This window comes from Dasypus novemcinctus, chromosome 5 (genome assembly GCF_030445035.2).
Source record: "Dasypus novemcinctus isolate mDasNov1 chromosome 5, mDasNov1.1.hap2, whole genome shotgun sequence".
Lineage (NCBI taxonomy): Eukaryota > Metazoa > Chordata > Mammalia > Cingulata > Dasypodidae > Dasypus > Dasypus novemcinctus.
Window position 1 is genome coordinate 157,143,372 of NC_080677.1, and position 18,606 is coordinate 157,161,977.

Sequence of the window (18,606 nt, forward strand, 5' to 3'; positions counted from 1 at the left end):
TGCCTATATTTTGCCAATACCACACTGTCTTGAATACATAGCTCTTATAATAAGTCTTGAATTCAAGTAGTATGAATCCTCCAACTTTTTCTTTTTTCTTTTTCAAAATTCTTTTTAATTCCTCTGCTTTTCCTTATAATTTTTTTTAAATGGTACTGGGGTCGGGGAATGAACCCAGGACCTCAGATGTGGGAAGCTGGCGCTCCACCACTGAGCCATATTGGCTCACCTGTGTCAGTTTTTTGTTTGTTTGTTTGTTGTTTTGTTTTTCGGAGGCACCAGGGACCAAACCTGGGACCTCCCAAGAGGGAAACAGGTGCTTAACTGTTTGAGCCACATCCACTCCCTCCTTTCCATATAAATTTAAAAGTTAGGTTATTGATTTCAAGGTGGGGGAAGGATCCTAATGGGATTTTGATTTGAATTATGTTTAAGCACAGTATATCAGCTAAAGAATAATTGGTATTTTTACAATATTATTTCATCCCATCTATAAACAGTGTCTCTCTCCATTTTGTAATAGCTTCTTTGAGTTTTTCTCATCAGTGATTTGTAATTTTTAACATACAAAACCCACACATATTTTGCTAGATTTATACCTAAGCTCATCATCAACCTTACTAAACTTACTTTTTTTTTCTTTTTTTGAGTTACCAGGGAATGAACCTGGGACCTTGTATGTGGGAAGCCAGTGTTCAACCACTGAGCCACATTGGCTTACCTGAGTTGGTTTTTTTTATTCTTTTGCTTGTTGCTTTTGTGTTTTCAGGAGGCACCGGGAACCAAATCCAGTGCCTCCCCATGTGGGAGGTGGTTGTTCAACCGCTTGAGCCACATCCACTCCCTAAACTCATTTATTTTACTAACAACTTTTTGTACATTCCTCGAAATTTTCTCCATAGACAATTATGTCATCTATGAATATTTCTTCCTTTCCAATCAGTAGGAATGTTATTCCCTATTTTTGCCTTATTGTACTCTGCTAGGATCTTCAGTGTAATACTGAATGGGAGTGGTGAGAGCAGACATCTTAGCTTTGCTCTCAATCTCAGAAAGTATTCAGTCTCACCATTAAGTACATTGTTAGCTATAGTTTTTTGTGTTTTTTTTTTTTTTCGGTAGATGCTCTTTATCAGGATAAGGAAATTGTGTTATATATTTTGCTGAAAGTATTTATCATGAATTGATGTTGAGTTTTGTCAAATGATATATTTTGCAACTATTTTGATGATTATATGATTTTTCTTCAGTCTGTTGAAATGGTGAATTGCAATGATGGATTTTTGAATGTTGAATAAGCCTTTTATTCTCAGATAACACCTACTAAACTATGATATATAGTCTTCTTATAGGACTAGATGCAATTTCCTAATATTTTTTGAGGCTTTTTATATCTGTGATCAGAAGGGAATAAGGAATAGTGGTGTATTTTTGTTATTGTTGTGTCTGCTTTTAACATCAGGTAATACTGTCCTCATAAAATCCATTCAAAAATGTTTCTTTCTCCTTAATTTTCTGAAAGAGTTTGTGTAGAATTGGTATAATGTCCTTTTTGGTGGAATTACCCAATGAAACTACATCTGGGCTTGGTTGTTTTTTGGGGGGAAATTTTAACTACAAATTGCATTTCTTTAAAGCACTCATGTGCTAATGCAGCACTATTTAGGTTATCTTCTTGAGTGATCTTTAGCAGTTTGTGATTTTGAAGGAATTTGTCCATTTCATTTATGTAGCTGATTTTATAAGCATAAAATTGTCCCTATTATCCTTTAACTGTCTGTACTGATGTCTCCACTTTTATTCATGATATTGGTAATTTTGAGTTTGCTGTGATGATAATAGTTGCTCAAAACAGCACACATTTGTTATTTCATAGTTTCTACAGGTCAGAATTTGGACATAGCTTAGCTGGGAGCTCTCCTTCACAGTCTCTCCCAAGTCTTCGCTGGAACTGGGGATCATTTAAAGGCTAGAGTGGCTAGACTTCCAACCTCATGTGGTTGTTGGCAGAATTCAGTTCCTAGAAGGTTGTTGAACTGAGGCCTTGATTCTGGTTGACATTTGGCCAGGGCCCACCCTCAGTCCGTGCTGCGGGGGCCTCTCCAACACGGCAGCTTGTTAAATCTGAATACCTGCTAGCAAGGTGAAAGTCACAATTGTACGTAAACTACCATGAAGGTAACATCCCAACCCCGTTGCCACCATCTGTGGATAATAAGCAAATCACAGATTTTGCTTATACTCAAGGACAGGGAAATGTCCGTGGGTGTGAATAACAGGAGGTGAGGAGGGTCTGTGCTCGCCATCTTAGAGCCTGCCTTCATTCTTTTTTCAATTTTATTGATCTTTCAAAGCACTAGCTTTTGGTTTCTTTGATTTTTTTTTTAACCTTCTGTTTTTCTAGTCCAGTTTCATTGTTTTCTGCTCTTTGTTATTTCCTTCCGTCTCCTTACTTTGGGTTAAAATTGCTCTTTTTCTAGTTTCAAAATCAGGTGGACTCTTAGATCATTGGTTTGAGAACCTTTTAAAAAAATATAATGCTATAAATTTCCCTCTAAGTACTACTTTAATGGATCCTACAAATTTTGATTTATTTTGTTTTTATAACATAGCATTCAAATCAGAATATCTTATTTCCTTTGTTTTTTCTTTGATTCATGGGTTGTTTAGAAGTGTGTTATTTAATTTTCAAATATTTGAAAATTATCCAGATATCTTTGTTATTGATTCCTTGTTTAATTTCATTGTGGTAAAAGAATATGTTTTCTATGATTTAAATTATTTTAAATTTGAAAGAGTTTATTTTATGGCCCAAAATATCGTCTGTCCTCTTGAATGTTCCATGTGCACTTAAGAAGAATATATATTCTGTTGGATGGAATATTTTATACTAGCTGTATAAGTCAAATTGATTAATAATATTAAGTCTTCTATATTCTTTGATTTTCTGTTTGTTCTTTTGTTGGGAAAGGAGTTTAAAGTCTCCAACTATAATTATAAATTTGTCTATTTTCCTTTTCATATCTGTCAGCTTTTGCTTAATGTATTTAGAAGGTCTGTTGTTTGGCATTCATTTAAATTATGTTTTCTCAAATCGATCCCCTTATTATTATGAAATATAATTTCTGATAATAATCCTTGTTGTAAAGTCTAACTTGTGTGATATTAATATACCTATTCAATCTTTCTATTGCTTTTTATTTTCATGGAATATCCTTTTCTATCCATTTACTTTAACCTATGAGTTTATTTTTAATTTTTTTTTTTAATAGGCTGCAAAGTGTTGGGTCTTTTATTATTTAATGTGATGATTTCTGTTTTAATTCTTGTGTTTAGACCATTTATGTCTTATGTAATTATGGATTTTGGTAGACTATTTTTTTTTTTTTGATTTTTTTTTCTTTTTTTTTTTTATTGACTTTGTAATAATATTACATCAAAAATATATATGTGAGGTCCCATTCAACCCCGCTCCCCCACCCCCCCTCTCCCCCCCCAACAACACTCGTTCCCATCATCATGACACATCCATTGGATTTTGGTAGACTATTTTATTATTTGTTTTCTACTTGTCTTCCCCACCCCCCTTTTTTTTTTTTGGTCTGTCACCAAATTTTGGCCATTATGTCTTCAGAATTTTTTTTAGTCTTGTCTCCTTCCCCACAAAAAGATCCACATATGTTGAATATTTTAATATTGTCTCACAAGTCCCTGAGGCTCTGATTTTTTTCCCCCGGTATTTTTTCTCTTTGTTTTTCAAATTTGGTAATTTTCTTTTGGTATATCTTCAAGATCATGGACTCCTTTATCATCTCTGTTTTGTTGTTGAGTCTACTTTTTCTTCCAGAGACATATTTTTCAAATCTGAAGCTAAAGACTTTTTTGCAATTTCTCCTTTTCTGCTGAATATTTAATTTTTCTGTCATTTCAGTTGTGTTTACCTCATGGAGCTTGGTTAAAATAGCTACTTTATAGTTTTGCGTTTTCCAACATCATAGTCATCATGAGCTTTACATCTACTGATTGTATTTTACCTTAAAAAATGGGTCACCTTTGGTAGTTCTTTGTATATTGAATTATTTTATATTGTATCCTAGACATTTCAAACATAATGTTTTATAGGATTTGGGCTCTTTTATATTCTGCTGGAAATGGCTAAAAATTTTTAGCAGACTATCAACCTGGTTATATTCAACCTTTGTGTATCTTGCATCTGTTCCATTTTCAGAGTCTTTGCTATCTTGCTTTGGCATTTGGTTCTATGGATGTGACACTTGAGTTAGACACTTGTGCGGTGGCTTAAATCCTTGTTCGTTTCTCAAAGTCCTTGTTGTGTTGCTCTGAGTTTTTCTCACTCATGCATAGCTTAAGGATGATCCCAAACTTTTGTAGTGTGTCAGCGCTACTCAAGCCTCTACTCCATTGTGCAGCTTTGAGATGGGGACTCATCTTATGGGTAAGACCCAAGTGCGGAGGAAGAAAAATTGAATAGGAAACTTCATCCACTTGGAATTTGACTTACCAAATTAGACTCCCTTCCACAATCTGCCTCCTTTTGCTTACTTTTTAGAGTCCTCTGGTTGTGAGTTTTTCTCTCACCAGTAGTATAACCTTTAAGACGTTCCTAAACTGGAGGTGCTGGATGTTGATGTTACAGAATGGAAAGGAAGCAGTGAAGATTAATATTTCCTTTGCTCTGTACTTCTCCTCCACTAGTGTTTCTTCTCTCACTCCTTAGAGTTTTCCAGATTTCGAGTAAATAATTACATTACTTCAATGACAACTGAAATATTCCTTTCGACTACTTAGGTCTCTGTATAATATTTCATTACCCTTTGCCACTCCCAACACCTTTCAAGCAATCCCAGCTCAGTTTTAACATTTTAATTGGTTTCACAAATTAGTTCTGTCCTTCCTCTACCTTAAGTAATAATGGATAGCTAAATTTTGATGAGAGCCAGGCACTGACTGTGCTAAGGGCTGTGCAGATATTATCTCATTCATTCCTCACCATAACTATGATTAAATACTTTGTTATCCCCATTTTACAGATGAAGAAACTGAAACACAGAGAGGAGAAGTAACTTGTCCAAGACCCCAAGGCTACTGAGTTGTGGAGCTGATTTCAGACCCCAGGGGTTTAAAACCAGAGCTCTCTTTCCTATCTCACTGTTGAGTATGGCTTCCCATCTGTAAAATCAGAGTGATACTAACACTGTTTGCTGGATAGAAATATCTCAGTTTCCTTTTCTCTTTTATTTAAGGCCATCTATTCACTTTCCTAACAACTCCTCATTTTGTGAAAGTTTGAATCCAAGTCTTCCCACAGCATCCGTTTTCTCACCAATCTTGCCCATCTTCACTGCCCTTGGTCAGGTGTTCCACCTTGGACCTTGCTGGGCTCTCCTCCAGCTTCCCAACCCATTTATTCTCACAGTGTCCGGGCATGTTCCCCCTCCTTAAAATTCACCAATGGATTCCTAGAGTATCCTAGGCTGATTTTTCTGGTCTCTCTTGCTCAGACCTCTTCACATCTTTCACAGCCGGTGTGGGATAATTCTCCCGGTCACCAAGACAAGGTTCTGTGCTTGATCTTACTATCAACTCTGTCTTCACATTCCATAGGTTGCCTTTCAATAGTGTTTAGATAACCCTAGACAGAAGCAGTCTCAGAGAATGTACAGAGGCAGGAAACCTACCTTCCCTTCTGATCTCCAGCTCCTCCACCAGTGCTTCTCAAATGTTAACATGCATTCAAATCACCTGGGGCAGGGGCAAGGGGATCTTGTCAGTAAGCCTGGTATGGGGCCAGAGATTCTGCATTTCTGACAGGTACCCAGATGCTGCTGGTGCTGCTGGCCCAGATTGATCAGGGAATGGATTTTGCTTTTCACTTACTGCTACTTCATAATGCAAATATAACGAGGCCCTAGTGCTGAGTGCATAGGGGAAGCCGTGTGGCTTTGTTGAGTGGCTGAATCTTCGGCTGCCATTACATTCTTTCGTTGGTGGTTGTGAACTGGCTGCAATTTATTTTAATGTTCTACATTTCTTAACATCATATTTCAGTTTGTGCTTTGTCATGCATATATTATAATAATGGTTTAAAAACTTTCGATTTGGTCCTAATCTGCTGTTCAGGATTTGCTCAGTGATATTTTAGGTTTGTTTTATTTTGATCAAATGATTTATTACTTTTAAGCTTTATTCTGAAACTCCTGTAGGGGAAATGTCTTTTATTTGAAACTCTTAGCCCCTGACCTTTTATTTCCATATTTTGGAGCAGTTGCTGGTATAATGCAATTTTTAATAATGCAGTATTTCTTAAGTCCCTAATAATTGCATTATAGCAGAATAGACAGTTGAGGATATAAATATTGTTTGTCTTATGTTACAGTGTATATCAAATGTCATCATAGCAAATAGTATATCCTGTCTTTATATGAAAAAGTAGAGAAAGAAAATCATGTAGAAATGTTAAATTAACGCAACCTTCTTTGGAATGTTTCTACTAAAAGGATTTGTAAACCTTCCAAAATCAAGTGTGCCTGTGCAGGTGGAGGCTTGGAAAATTCAGCTCGCTGGTGTTGGTGATTGAACGCTAGAATGCGATTCCCTGCGCCTCTGCTGGCGTGGGCAACGTTACTTAGCTCCATGGAATCCAGTGGGATGAGGGGATGTTTTGTGTAAAACTCCTTCAAAAGTGCCTTCTAACATTGGCTTTCTTCTGTGAAGTCACTGCCCAGAAAACCTTTCTTCTTATGTGTATGGCTCATCTGAAGTATCAGAAGTTTAGACTTTATTACTTGGAGAAATCCCTATCTGTTTATATCTTATGAGTCAGGATAGTATAAAAGGTTAAAAAAGGGGGCTCTGGGTCAAGAAAGCCTTTGTGCCAATTCTATCCCATCCTTCAGTAGCTGTGTGACACCCACACATTTCCTCTTCTCTTTGAACTTCAGTGTCTTCATCTGAAAAATGAGCAAAATAAAAGCATCTGCATTCTAGGTTGTTTGGGGGATTAAATGGAATGATACTTTCAAAGACATAATTCCTGATACCTAATAAGATTTTTTTAAAATTTCGTATCCTAATAAGTTTTAATAAAACTGAGTTCTTAATAGTATTAACTAAAGATATTAATTTTGAGCGCCAGTGTTAAAAATTCTTAGAGGTTAAATGAGATTATTTAGTAGATTATCATCTATAAGAGATAATCAAGCAGTAGACTCAAATTTTAGAAGGTTTGGATTATTCCTGTATTGACTGTTTACTCTTCACTGTTGTAAAAAAAAAGTCATATGCTTAGCAAGTAATTCGTTGGCTCCTACTACATGTATTGGAAGTACTTTACTAAGAAGATGAAGAGAGTATAAGCATCATTTTCCTCCTCAAGCTTAATTTGTCTTTACCCAATATTTTCAAAACCATAGGGAATGATGATATTTACCTTGAAACTGTTAGGTAAATATTGTTGAGAAATTACAAAGTGTTATTTTCCCCATAGCCTACCACAATGAGTGATTTTTGTACTTGGATTTAACTTTCATGAAATACAAAAAGACTAAAAATATGACAGTGGAGGACTTTGAGCTTTCATGAGTATATTTAATTTTCTCTTCATTTTGTGTTATTCCAGAGCCACATTTTAGCCACTGAAACATTTCAGTGGCAGTTTCTATTAAATTATCTCCTGTATTTAGAAGTATTTTCCCAAAGTATGTTAAAACAGAGTGCTGGACATTTAATACATTCTTGTACGTTACACATTATCTTTAGAGAAGCCTTGTTCAGTGATTGAGCACCTGCTTCATGTGAATGAGGTCCTGGGTTCATTCCCTGGTACCTCCTGAAAAATAAAAATTAAAAAGTCAAATAATAAGCCAAACAATTTGTGTGGGGATGGGGGACAGAGCAGGGAGAAAGCTTTTGGTATTTTAAAAGCTATTTAAACGCTTTTCACAGCTTAAGCCAATAGAAAAGCAAAAATTCATCTTGTGGATGTCAGATAATTTGCAATTTGTTCTGTCAGATTGTGAGGCATTAAAGGAAGCTAATAATCTATATGATTTAGCTTGGACATTAAATACTCTTCTGCCCTCCATTGTTCTGAATCTTATATGCTACTCACAGACTACTCATAGAAGTACTTTGAATAAATAGACATTTATAAGACAGTTTTCATTTTTCCATAAAACTATTGCACAACAAAGAGAGTCCACCAAGTGCAGCAGAGAAGAAAGTAAGCACTCAAACTAAATATAAATGTTAGTGTGTTTGTTAGAGTTGCAATAGCTTTTGCTGCTCGAAGGAATGGGAGTCTGCTCCAGGGATTTTATATAGACAAGGGAAAACCAAAAGTCATAATTGAAGTTATGTGTATATGATGGATTTAAAATTAAAATCCTTGAATAGAAAAGGTAAATATGATCTTTATAGAATCATGGCTGTTTTTTTTATGCCGTTGTTCTAACGTAAACGTTTATAGTCAGGCTTAATTTCTGGGCATAAATTACAATTAAGTTTCTTTATTCATTCAGCTGATTCTCATGGGATGTTGGCTCCGTTCTAAGCACATGGGGTGCTCTAGTATCACAAACATTCCTGCCTTTATAGAGGTTAGAGTCTACTGGGTAGAAATAGGGGGAAATAGGCATAGTAAATTAGTTAAGCCAATGATATAGTTGTTAGAAGATGATAAATGCTAGAGAAGAACATGATAGTAGAGCAGGGTAAGGGGATTTAAGAGTTGGAGACATGGATGCAATGGATTTAAAATAGAAGATCATGGTAGAACTCATGGAGAAAGTGGTATTTTGAACAAAGGCTTAGAAGTGAGATGGTATCCTTGCCCATGTCAACTTTGCTAATGTAGACTCGGGAATAGTTTTATTTTGACCTTTTAATTTTATTGCCCTCTTATCATAGCTCTGAGATACTGGTGAGATGAATTCTTAAGTCAGTATGTATAATAAGTCCAGTGTAAATCGCTGCTTTGGATAAAATCATGCTCTTTGAACATGCTTCCCACTCCCTTTTTGTTTACTTTTCTTTGACTTAGTATACAACTTGATGCTTCATTAATAGTATTTTCCTTTTATTATGAAAGCAACAGAAGGAGGGAAATCTGAACTTCTGTCAGGGCTTATTATAAACTAAGTTGCTACACAATTTTTAATATAGTTTGATTCCAAGGAGACTTCAAATTTCGTTTTATAAACAGATTTGTCACTCTACAACACAAAAATTCAGCCACCCACTTATGCAATTGTAAGACTGTGGGTCAAATGTAATAGTATGGTTATATTTTATGGCTAGAGCAACAAAAATAGTAGTGCTACAATATGATAAGTAGACTTTTTTTAACATCTGCCTAATCCAAAGGATAGAGGTTTCATTGGATGTGTCTCACAACAAATCAAATGAATAAGTGTGTTTTTCAGGTAAGAAAAGCATTTTGGGCATTTACTGCAGACTCCATTGATTCTGATATTTTTCTCTGGATAGTAAGAGTAACAAGTCTGGCAATACCATAAAAATGTCTGGGGGAAATGTGGAAGAACTCTTATGTTGGGCAGTGCAGGTACCCTGGAGATGAACACACAGTGAAAGCTGCAACCACACTCTGTTTTTATACTCATGCCGAGATGCACAAAAATAAATAGCAAAATGGAGCAGTACTTAGTCAGAGCAGCAAATATCTCTCCTTGCCATGTTGTAAGTATAAATGTAATTTAATATTGGACATAAATTTTTAAACATTTATACTAAGCAAGTATGGGTGTTAGAGCGAGCTTGCCTGATGTCCACCTACCTGGGGCTCTCTAGGAAGTGTCTTTCCAAACAAATGGTTGACACTGTAGCCATTAGCATGTTGTACTTTCATGTATAAGGTACCACCCATCTTCTCTAGATTATCAAATTTAATGTGATACTCATCAGCCTCAAGAAAAATTACAATTAAATTCTATGCCAGGCCTTTGTAAAGAAAAATTTCTTTATGCTCATTCTTTATATATTACACAAGTGTCATTTAAATATATATATTACTTTTATAGGATTTCAATAAATTCTTCACACAGCAGTAGTACACTATTGTTATCCTAGTACTTATTTATTTATTCATTTAGGATCTGCACTAACTCATAAATGAATAGATGTCTGAAACTTCAGAGTATGATGCCATAGAGTGGGGCCATTATTTTTTCATTAGTATAAGAATATCATTTAATATTTTAAACATTTTCATTGCATTTACAGTTTTGAAGTGCGTCGTTGGTTTATTGCCTCAGTGCTTTCCCCACTGGTTTATCATTTTTGTTTTTTAGTTGTGCATGTCTGTTCCACATTCAGAAGGGAGATCCTGTTTACAGAACGAAACTTTTATGTATCAACTATAAATTAATTTTGGAAGTATAATGTGCTAACATTCTAATAAAAGTAGGTTTCTTGTTTTCCATACATAAACATTTGTTAACAATCATAAACATACATTTGGGAATCAAAAGAAAAGATCAGAACACAGAAGAATGAAAACTCTTGCCTGCCCAAAGGTACACAGGTCATGACAACAGAGCGATCATTTGGGGACTGGTGTCCGTGTTTGTAAATCCTCCCTCCATGCAGATGAAGGCTGAGAATTTTACATAGAAAAGTTTTCTTAAATCTTCCTTTTAAGGTAGAGATAATGGAATCGTTACATTTAATTAACAGTGCCTGGTTTCTTAAAAGATTTCTTAAATGTGAAGTTTTAATAGAAACATTACTAACTTCATTTTGCTTGACAACCTAAGTGGGCTCTGTTTCTTTGGCTGAATTAATGAAGCTTTATATATAAATCACAAGAAACACATTTGTAAGGATTTACTAATTAAATGAGTTACTAATTAAATGAGCAAAAATAATTTAAAATAATATGCCTTCCTAATTGTCTTAATTATTCAGTTGACACATTTTTCCCCCAAGAACTTCAAGGGGACTGTTGCTCATGTCTTTATTCCTGCTTTCCAGAATTTACATTCAAAGTGATTTTGTAAATTCTTAATAAAATTTTTAAAATGTGAAGCAGATAAATACTTGTTTTTCTGCTTGAATAGAAGCATTCTTTTCTTTTCAAAGCTAGTAAGCCCATTAACTTTAGTTCACTGCCTGAATTCCAAAGTAATGAACTTCCAAAATGGTTTTGTAATGTGCTTCTTTGGATTTTCCTCAGAAATCGTCCCTTTATTTGATTTCTCCTCAGTCCTGGCCTGAGGAGCCCTGACAGCCAGGCTCAGCACATGTGGCTCAGGCCTGGTTTGCACGTCTTCCTAATTAAGTTCCTTTCAGACTTCTCAGAATGAGTTTTCAGATCACCACGTCTGACCACTGCCTGCTTCCGCGAGCACAGATGGCCGTTCTGTCTACGGGGCGGGATGGCTTGGGCGGGGGCAGAAGACTCCACGGGGCCACGTGTCACAGCCACAAGCAGAGCGTGGACAACAGGATACCTGGGCTAGCGTCTGCCTGGCCCTCTTTTGATAACCTGATAGGGTATGGAAAGAATGCAGGTTTTCGAGTCAGACAGGCGGGCTTTTGAATACCAGCTAAGCCATGCTCCAGATGTGTGACCTTAGGAAAATTACTTAACCTTTCCTTGTCTCAGTTTCTTCATCTGTAAAATGAGGATAATAATACCTTTCTTATAGATGTTTTGAGAATTAGTAATGATGTTTTTAAACCATCCAGCACATACCTGCCACATGAAAGAACCTCACTGCCTGATGAAGATGATGATGATGATGATGATGATTCCAGAGCTATCGTGTGGGATTGAAAAGAGTACTGTTGGTTTCTTTTCCATTCACTTTATCATTCACAAGCACTATTGAAAACAAACTGTGGAGTAAACTATTTATATGTGTACATATAAATATATTCACCAAGTGTAAAAATTTCTATATTGAATGGGGAAATGAATCTGTCCCATTGCAGAGGGATATGGATGAACCTCAATTTGTATCCCTAAATTACCTACATTGTAAATAGATTTTGTATTCTAAATACAAAACTGCCAGCTAACAGTATTGTGTGAGTTTATGCCTAACCACAGAGGAAGGATAAGGAGAGGAGTGTGGGCGGCGGACTTGGCCCAGTGGTTAGGGCTTCCGTCTACCACATGGGAGGTCCACGGTTCAAACCCTGGGCCTCCTTGACCCATGTGGAGCTGGCCCATGCGCAGTGCTGATGCGCACAAGGAGTGCCCTGCCACACAGGGGTGCCCCCCGCATAGGGGAGCCCCATGCGCAAGGAGTGCACCCTGTAAGGAGAGCCACCCAGCATGAAAGAAAGTACAGCCTGCCCAGGAATGGCGCCGTACACACGGAGAGCTGATGCAGCAAGATGACACAACATAAAGATACATAGATTCCCGTGCTGCTGACAACAACAGAAGTGGACAAAGAAGACACAGCAAACAGACACAGAAAACAGACAGGGGTTGGGCGGAGAGAAATAAATAAATCTTTAAAAAAAAAAAAAAAAGGAGAGGAGTGTGGGTCTTAAAAAAATTCTAAAGCAGGGAGCAGATGTGGCTCAAGTAGTTGAGCGCCCGTCTCCCACAGGGGAGGTCCCAGATTCGGTTCCTGGTGCCTCCTAAAGAAAAAAACAATCAATCAGACAAGGAGCAAAAACAATGAGCAAACAACAAACAAGAACAACCAGCAAACAGATGAGGGAGCCATCACGGGCAGGGGAGGGGGAACAAAAAAAGGTCTAAAGAAGAGAAACACAAGAGCATCTGCCATGCGCGTGGCAGAACTGATCCGAGGGCCCATGCTGTTTGTAGGCCCACTGGACAATGTTGTGGTAAGAAAATGGAAATTTCGTTCCTATTTTAACCTTTTTGTGAGAGACTTCTCCCTTTAAAGACAATTATCTAAATTAACCTAATCTAGGGAATATTATTTGCCATTGAATATTCTTTGCATGCCAAATGACTATACGGTGATGGTACCTTTTTGTAAGATTTGGTTTATAAAGACATCACATAAGAGGCAAAATTAAATATAGTCAAACTTTAAGGATATCACATTGGAGGTGGCATACTTTTTCCCAATTATTCAAACACAGCAAGTTTTTCTCCAGGTTTAAAATGGAGTATTATTTCTTGGATTAGGTACTAAGTAAAATAGAAAAAAAAAAATAGAAAGCTAAGGGGCAGTAATCGCAATCAGCAGTGCCTGCAAAGAGCCCACCCCATCAGCTTTCAGCCCAGGGGCTGTTTGAGTTGTGGTGCTTTGCTTGGTCACCTCTGTCTGTGTTTTGCTTTGTTTGGCACATATAATTGGATTTGTTTCACTTGTACACGTAATGAAACTCTTGTCATAGCCCTGGGTTTTCTTGTTCATTTTATATCTATTTTAAAGAGCAAGTTTTACAATTTACTCTCTTCTTTGAGTCCAAAAGCCTTCCATGGCACTCGGTATACAGAGAGCAATCTATCAGCACTCACCCCTTCCTTCCTCTCCCCCAGGGGCTTGGCTTGCCCCACGGCCTTGGTTTTTACCTTGACATTCAGAGTGGCCCCCAGCCCTGTCTTGCTCTTACATTGCAGTCTTTTGTTGTCAGGTTTCCTTCCTTTAAACTTGCCGTCTCTCCAGCTGAACTCATTCCTTCCACTCTGCTTCACTCAGATGAAGGGAGCCACATTCAGCTGCAAGGGCCCCAGCTTCTGTGAGCCATCCCGCCCACATGTCCTGGGTGCAGATGCGCTTTAACTCCAGCCCCCGCTCCTTTGCCCCGCTGCAAACCAATAGTTTCATTTCTATAGCACGGTAATTGTGGAAAATAATTTCAATAAAGTAATGAGTGCCTGCAGTTGCCCAATTAGGAAATCATTTGGTGAGCACAGCAGATGCATTCCCTGTTTGCACAGTGCTCATGGTCTAAAGACACATAAGCATACCCGGCAACCTGCTCCAAAATGTACTCACCAGATGCAGTGAACGTGCCACGCTAATGAAAGAAGTCGTCGATGGGGGAGACGGGGGGTGTGCGGAATGGGGTATATGGGAACCTCTTATATTTTTTAATGTGACATTTTGTGTGATCTATGTATCTTAAAAAAGGTAAAAAATGGAAAAAAATAAAGACAAGCAGACACGGTGTAGTGTGACAGGCACTTGGGAGTGGGAAGTAGGGGGAACACAGATTTAAAGTGTCAGGGAAGACTGTTAAGGTGTAGCTAAGCTGAGTCCACAGCAATGGGCAAGAATCACCAAGTGAAGGAGAGGACGGGGCGTTTTTGCAAGAGCAGGCAGCCTGTGATGAGAGCAGATGCAGAAGAGAACTGCCGCCTTAGGAGGCAGAAGACACGTAGCATAGCTGTACGGCGAGAGGAGAGCGACAGGAATCAAGGTTAGAGATGGAGGAGTGACTCGCGAGATGCAATCTGTAAATGTCAGAGGACTTAGATTTGATTCCGTGAGCATTGGGCGGAAACGAGACGTGCTGGTGAGAAATGAGACAAGCCCTGTCACGACGGTGGAGACAACTCGGCTGTAGCTGGAGGAGGACGTAGGGTTCAGGGAAGCCTTCCAGTTGCCGCTGTTCTTTCAGGCAGGAGAGGCGTTCTCAATTTTAAGTGCTGATGGAAAGCTCTAGAAGGAAGGGCAGTGAAAGGTGTGGGTGTCTGGAGTAAGGGCCGAGGCGGCCCAGGTGGGTCTAGAAGCCCACGTTTGTAGCAGGGACGCTGTGGACCCTTCTGCACGTTGGCCCCGCGTTCCCCAAGGCTTGAGGCCTGCTGGCTGGGGGGCGAGGTGGTGCACAGCGAGCTCGTCCGCTCCTTCGGCAGGCGTGTGGAGGGCTTACTCTGGGGCGGCGACCGCGTCCAGGGACTCCTGCCCTCGAGGTGCCTCTTTTCCAGGGGCAGAGACAGGTGTGGCATGGCCCAGTCGCTGAATCACAGTGTCCCCGTGTTCTGGGGAGTTGCACGGCCTGCCCTGGTAGCAGAACGGGCAGCGTGTTCTAGAGGCTCAGGGGAGGCTTTCTTGGACTGTGCTCTGAAGGGCGTGAAGGGCGTTTACTCAAGGTGGAGTAAATGCTTCCAAGCAGGAGGACACAGCGGTGTCTGATGGTGCAGGGCTGTATAGAGCATGGAAAGACGCTGGTATTTGTGTTGGAGCCACTGGAAGCTGGATGTGAGCTCGAGAGTGACGGACCTAGACTCGCCCCCTCTGAGAGACCCCTGGTGTCCGGTTGATGGGTTGAAGTACCTGAAGAGCAGATGCGGGGAAGCTGTTAGTCTGTTTCTGGAGAGAGGCAAAGGTGATAGTATTTTGGAATAGGGTGGCAGCAGTGACAATGGAAAGTCATAAATCCATAAATAAGTAAAATGGACAGCCTTTGATGATGGATCTGGGATTCTATGCAGAAGTGCTAAGGAGGCCCCTGCTGGGAGTGGAGCGGAGAATGCAGAAGGAAGTTGTGATTTCAGAGATCCAAGAAATAGACCTGGCAAGAAAAGCATAAAATCCTTGCTGGAGCGCACGAAGGCCCGGCCTCCTGATTGGAGATTCCTGCTCACCACCGCTGCGGGCCAGGCCTGGCTGGGGAGCTGGGCCCTCGTGGACCTGAGCCCGAAGGTTTCCTTGGCAAGTGTGAGCACAGGGCAGCGCATAAGAGAGTTGAAGCTATGGGGATATGGGACCCACGAGCTGAGAGGCAGAGGCGTGAAGGCACCAGCGTTCCTGCGAGGACGGGGTGGGAAGAATAACACCTGATACGTGGAAGAATCAGAGACTGAAACAGCGTCTATAGAGATGGCAGAGCCCAGGCTGGTCCAGCTAAGGGGTTGCCATGCAGTAGCAGGAGGGACACCAATAAGGAAGTCCAGGGGCTAAGAGGTGGCCAAGGGTGATGACTGGGTCAAGGTACAGAGAAGGAAAAGCCCAAGCCAAGCCAGGGGCTCAAGCCTCCAAGCAGGCCGTTCTCGCCTGGGGCGTCGGGGAGCTTCACGGGGCGCTGCTTTTAGTGCCTGAGTGGCAGAGGGGCCAGGTGTTGTGCTAGACATTCAGGGACCCGAGAGACGACCTGACACGTGGTGAGATTTCAGTCCGGGGTAAGTGATACACCTCCTGGGACACTTGGGAAATTTCGTTTTACACTACACTACAGGCTGGACCATTTGCAGAAGTATTATTTTCTTGACTTTGATAGTCTTGACAATTTATCCCTATTTCACTGAAGGTTCTAACCCTCTTTCCTTCATTGTAGTCAAACGAATCTATCTCATCTGGATTCTGTTTAAGTGCTGGCCCTTTCTCTCATGTTTCCCGATAGCTCCAGGCTTCCATCCTCCCATAATTTCTTGTATAGACTGGTTCCTGATATTTTTACCCCTCTTAAATCCAGACTAATTTAGTGTTTTGAGCAGCTGCAACTATCCGACTTCATTCGGTTTTCTAGTCTCGCCATGCCCAAGCTTTTACCTACAGAAATGTATTTTTATTATAATTTACTTCTCTACATTTTTTTTTTTACTTTTCTTTATTTCATGTAGTACAGTTAGGGCAATATATTAACTTGGGGGTATGATAAATGATTTGTTAGTATGTTATGTTAGCTGTGAATGCCGTTTCAGCATATACGTGGGATACTATGAAGCATTTATAATAAAAAGGGAGAGTTGAGGACCCCTTAGAGACGAGGGGAAGCTGGGGGGTAACTGCTGCTTGACAACTGTGGGGGAAAGTGGAAGGTGTGGACAAATGTCAGGCCAGCGGGTCGTTTATACCAGGTGAGGCCCCTGGAAGCAGCACGAGAGAGCAAGGAAGGCACACTCCCCAGTTCTGGCCCCTTCCTCTTTGCTTGCTCTTTCCCCTCACCCTGGAAGTCCACCCTGCTCTCCCCGTCCCCTGTCTCCTGTATGTTCTTCCCTGTCCAGCATCAAACCTTAGTCTTTTCACAGCTTCCCGAGACCCACCCAGGTCGGAAGAAGAAGTAGGCAGTGGAATCAACCCTTGAGTACCTGGATTCTGTGCTCGGCACTGGGCACATGTTCTCAGTGATTCCTCCCAAAATGAGGGATGTTATTAGCTTTAGAATTAGAATAAATCCTCCCCTGTCTGACCTCAGCGGGCCTAGGAGTGACAAAGGCAGGAGCCCAGCTTGGGTCAGTGGGCCCCGCAGCTTGTGTTCTGCCCGCTGCCCTGGTGCCGGCGGAGGCTGTGTGGGACCATCACGCCTTCCCTCTGAGCATGTGCCCTTTGGACTTGGGGCGTGTATTCAAAACCACTCTAGATTTTGCCTCCCCCTCCACCCCCCAATCCCTCAGTATGACTCTCAACCCCTTTACTTTCTTTAAAAATATAGTCCATCTATCATCTTTTTTTCCTCCACAGGATTTACTATATGCCTTCCTCTCTACAGGTGTTTAGAATCTATGTGTTGAATGATTGAAATATGTAAGATATATGTATCCTTTCAAATGCTTAAGGCCCAACTGGAAACATACAGTGTGGGGAGGGTCTTGGAAAATGTAAATGTGGCTGATGGTTTTGAAAATTAGCATGCATGATTGTATTCCATCCAAAATAAAATCCAGAAAGTGATATTTCATTTTATTAGACTCTAAAAGCATTTAAAATGAAATATCACTTTCTGGACCGTGTAATCCAGTTGTTTTTGAGTGTACTTTTTTTTGTTTTTTTGGAGTTTTATTTAGCTCTCATGAGTACCATTATTTGGTAATGTACTCAGGTACTCAAGTATGTTTCATGGAAGACATAAATACTTCTTCTTGAGGCAAAGCAATGGAAGAATCCTGTTTTCTTATGTACAGCTAGACCTCAAGATGGTCTTTTCACTCGGCGTCGAAGCTGAGAACATGTTCTCGGTCTACCACATGGTTAATGTTGGTTTTATAGAAATGTCTCTGTGGCGTTTTGTTTGGTAATGAATTTCTATTATCTTGCTTTTCAGGTCCTGTCGGCGTCGGGTTAAATGAACTGAAACGCAGGCTGCTGCTGAGCGACACCCAGCACTACGGCGTGACGGTGCCTCGTGAGTGCTGTACTAGTCATGCACCTACTACTGCTGCTCACAGTGGCTGAGCATGCAGATAGCGTGTCTGCTGCCACACTCTGTCCTAAGCAGTTTCCTTCCCAGAGGGGGAAGCTGAGACACAAGAGGTTAAGAGTTTTGCAGATCCGCCCTCGATTACACAGATCATTGGTAGAATATTTGTTTATCGATAAGCAGCTTTGCTACTCTAGGATGTTTACGGTGAATTTTAATTCATATATGACATCAAGTCGTTATTTACAAATTTTCTATGACATAAAAATCTTAATTACTCTATTTCCTAAAATAAGTGCTCATGTTTTCCAGAGTTTTTCACCAGCTTTATGATTAGACAGACCAAACCACAGAGGGCTGAAGGAGACTTCTTATAATATAAACCTTTCTTAATTATTTTTTATATGTAGTAATTGGCAGATAGTATTAAATGAGATTTTCGTAGGCACATTGTCCAAATACAGTGGGCTTCTTTTCAGTACACAGAATTAGATCTATTTTTATAAAAGTTGTTTTCATAGGCATTCTTACAAATGAAATGTGATGTTG

At 39.8% G+C, this 18,606-nt stretch overlaps 1 protein-coding gene across 3 annotated transcripts in view; it reads left to right on the forward strand.

The window, feature by feature from the left end:
• MPP7 (MAGUK p55 scaffold protein 7) overlaps positions 1–18,606 on the forward strand; it is a 254,694-nt gene that overhangs the window by 220,362 nt on the left and 15,726 nt on the right. For all 3 annotated transcript variants that reach the window (XM_071215472.1, XM_058297771.1, XM_071215471.1), the window contains one exon: positions 17,962–18,042. In XM_071215472.1, coding sequence (XP_071071573.1) covers positions 17,962–18,042 — 81 coding nt within the window. The remainder of the gene's footprint in view (positions 1–17,961; positions 18,043–18,606) is intronic.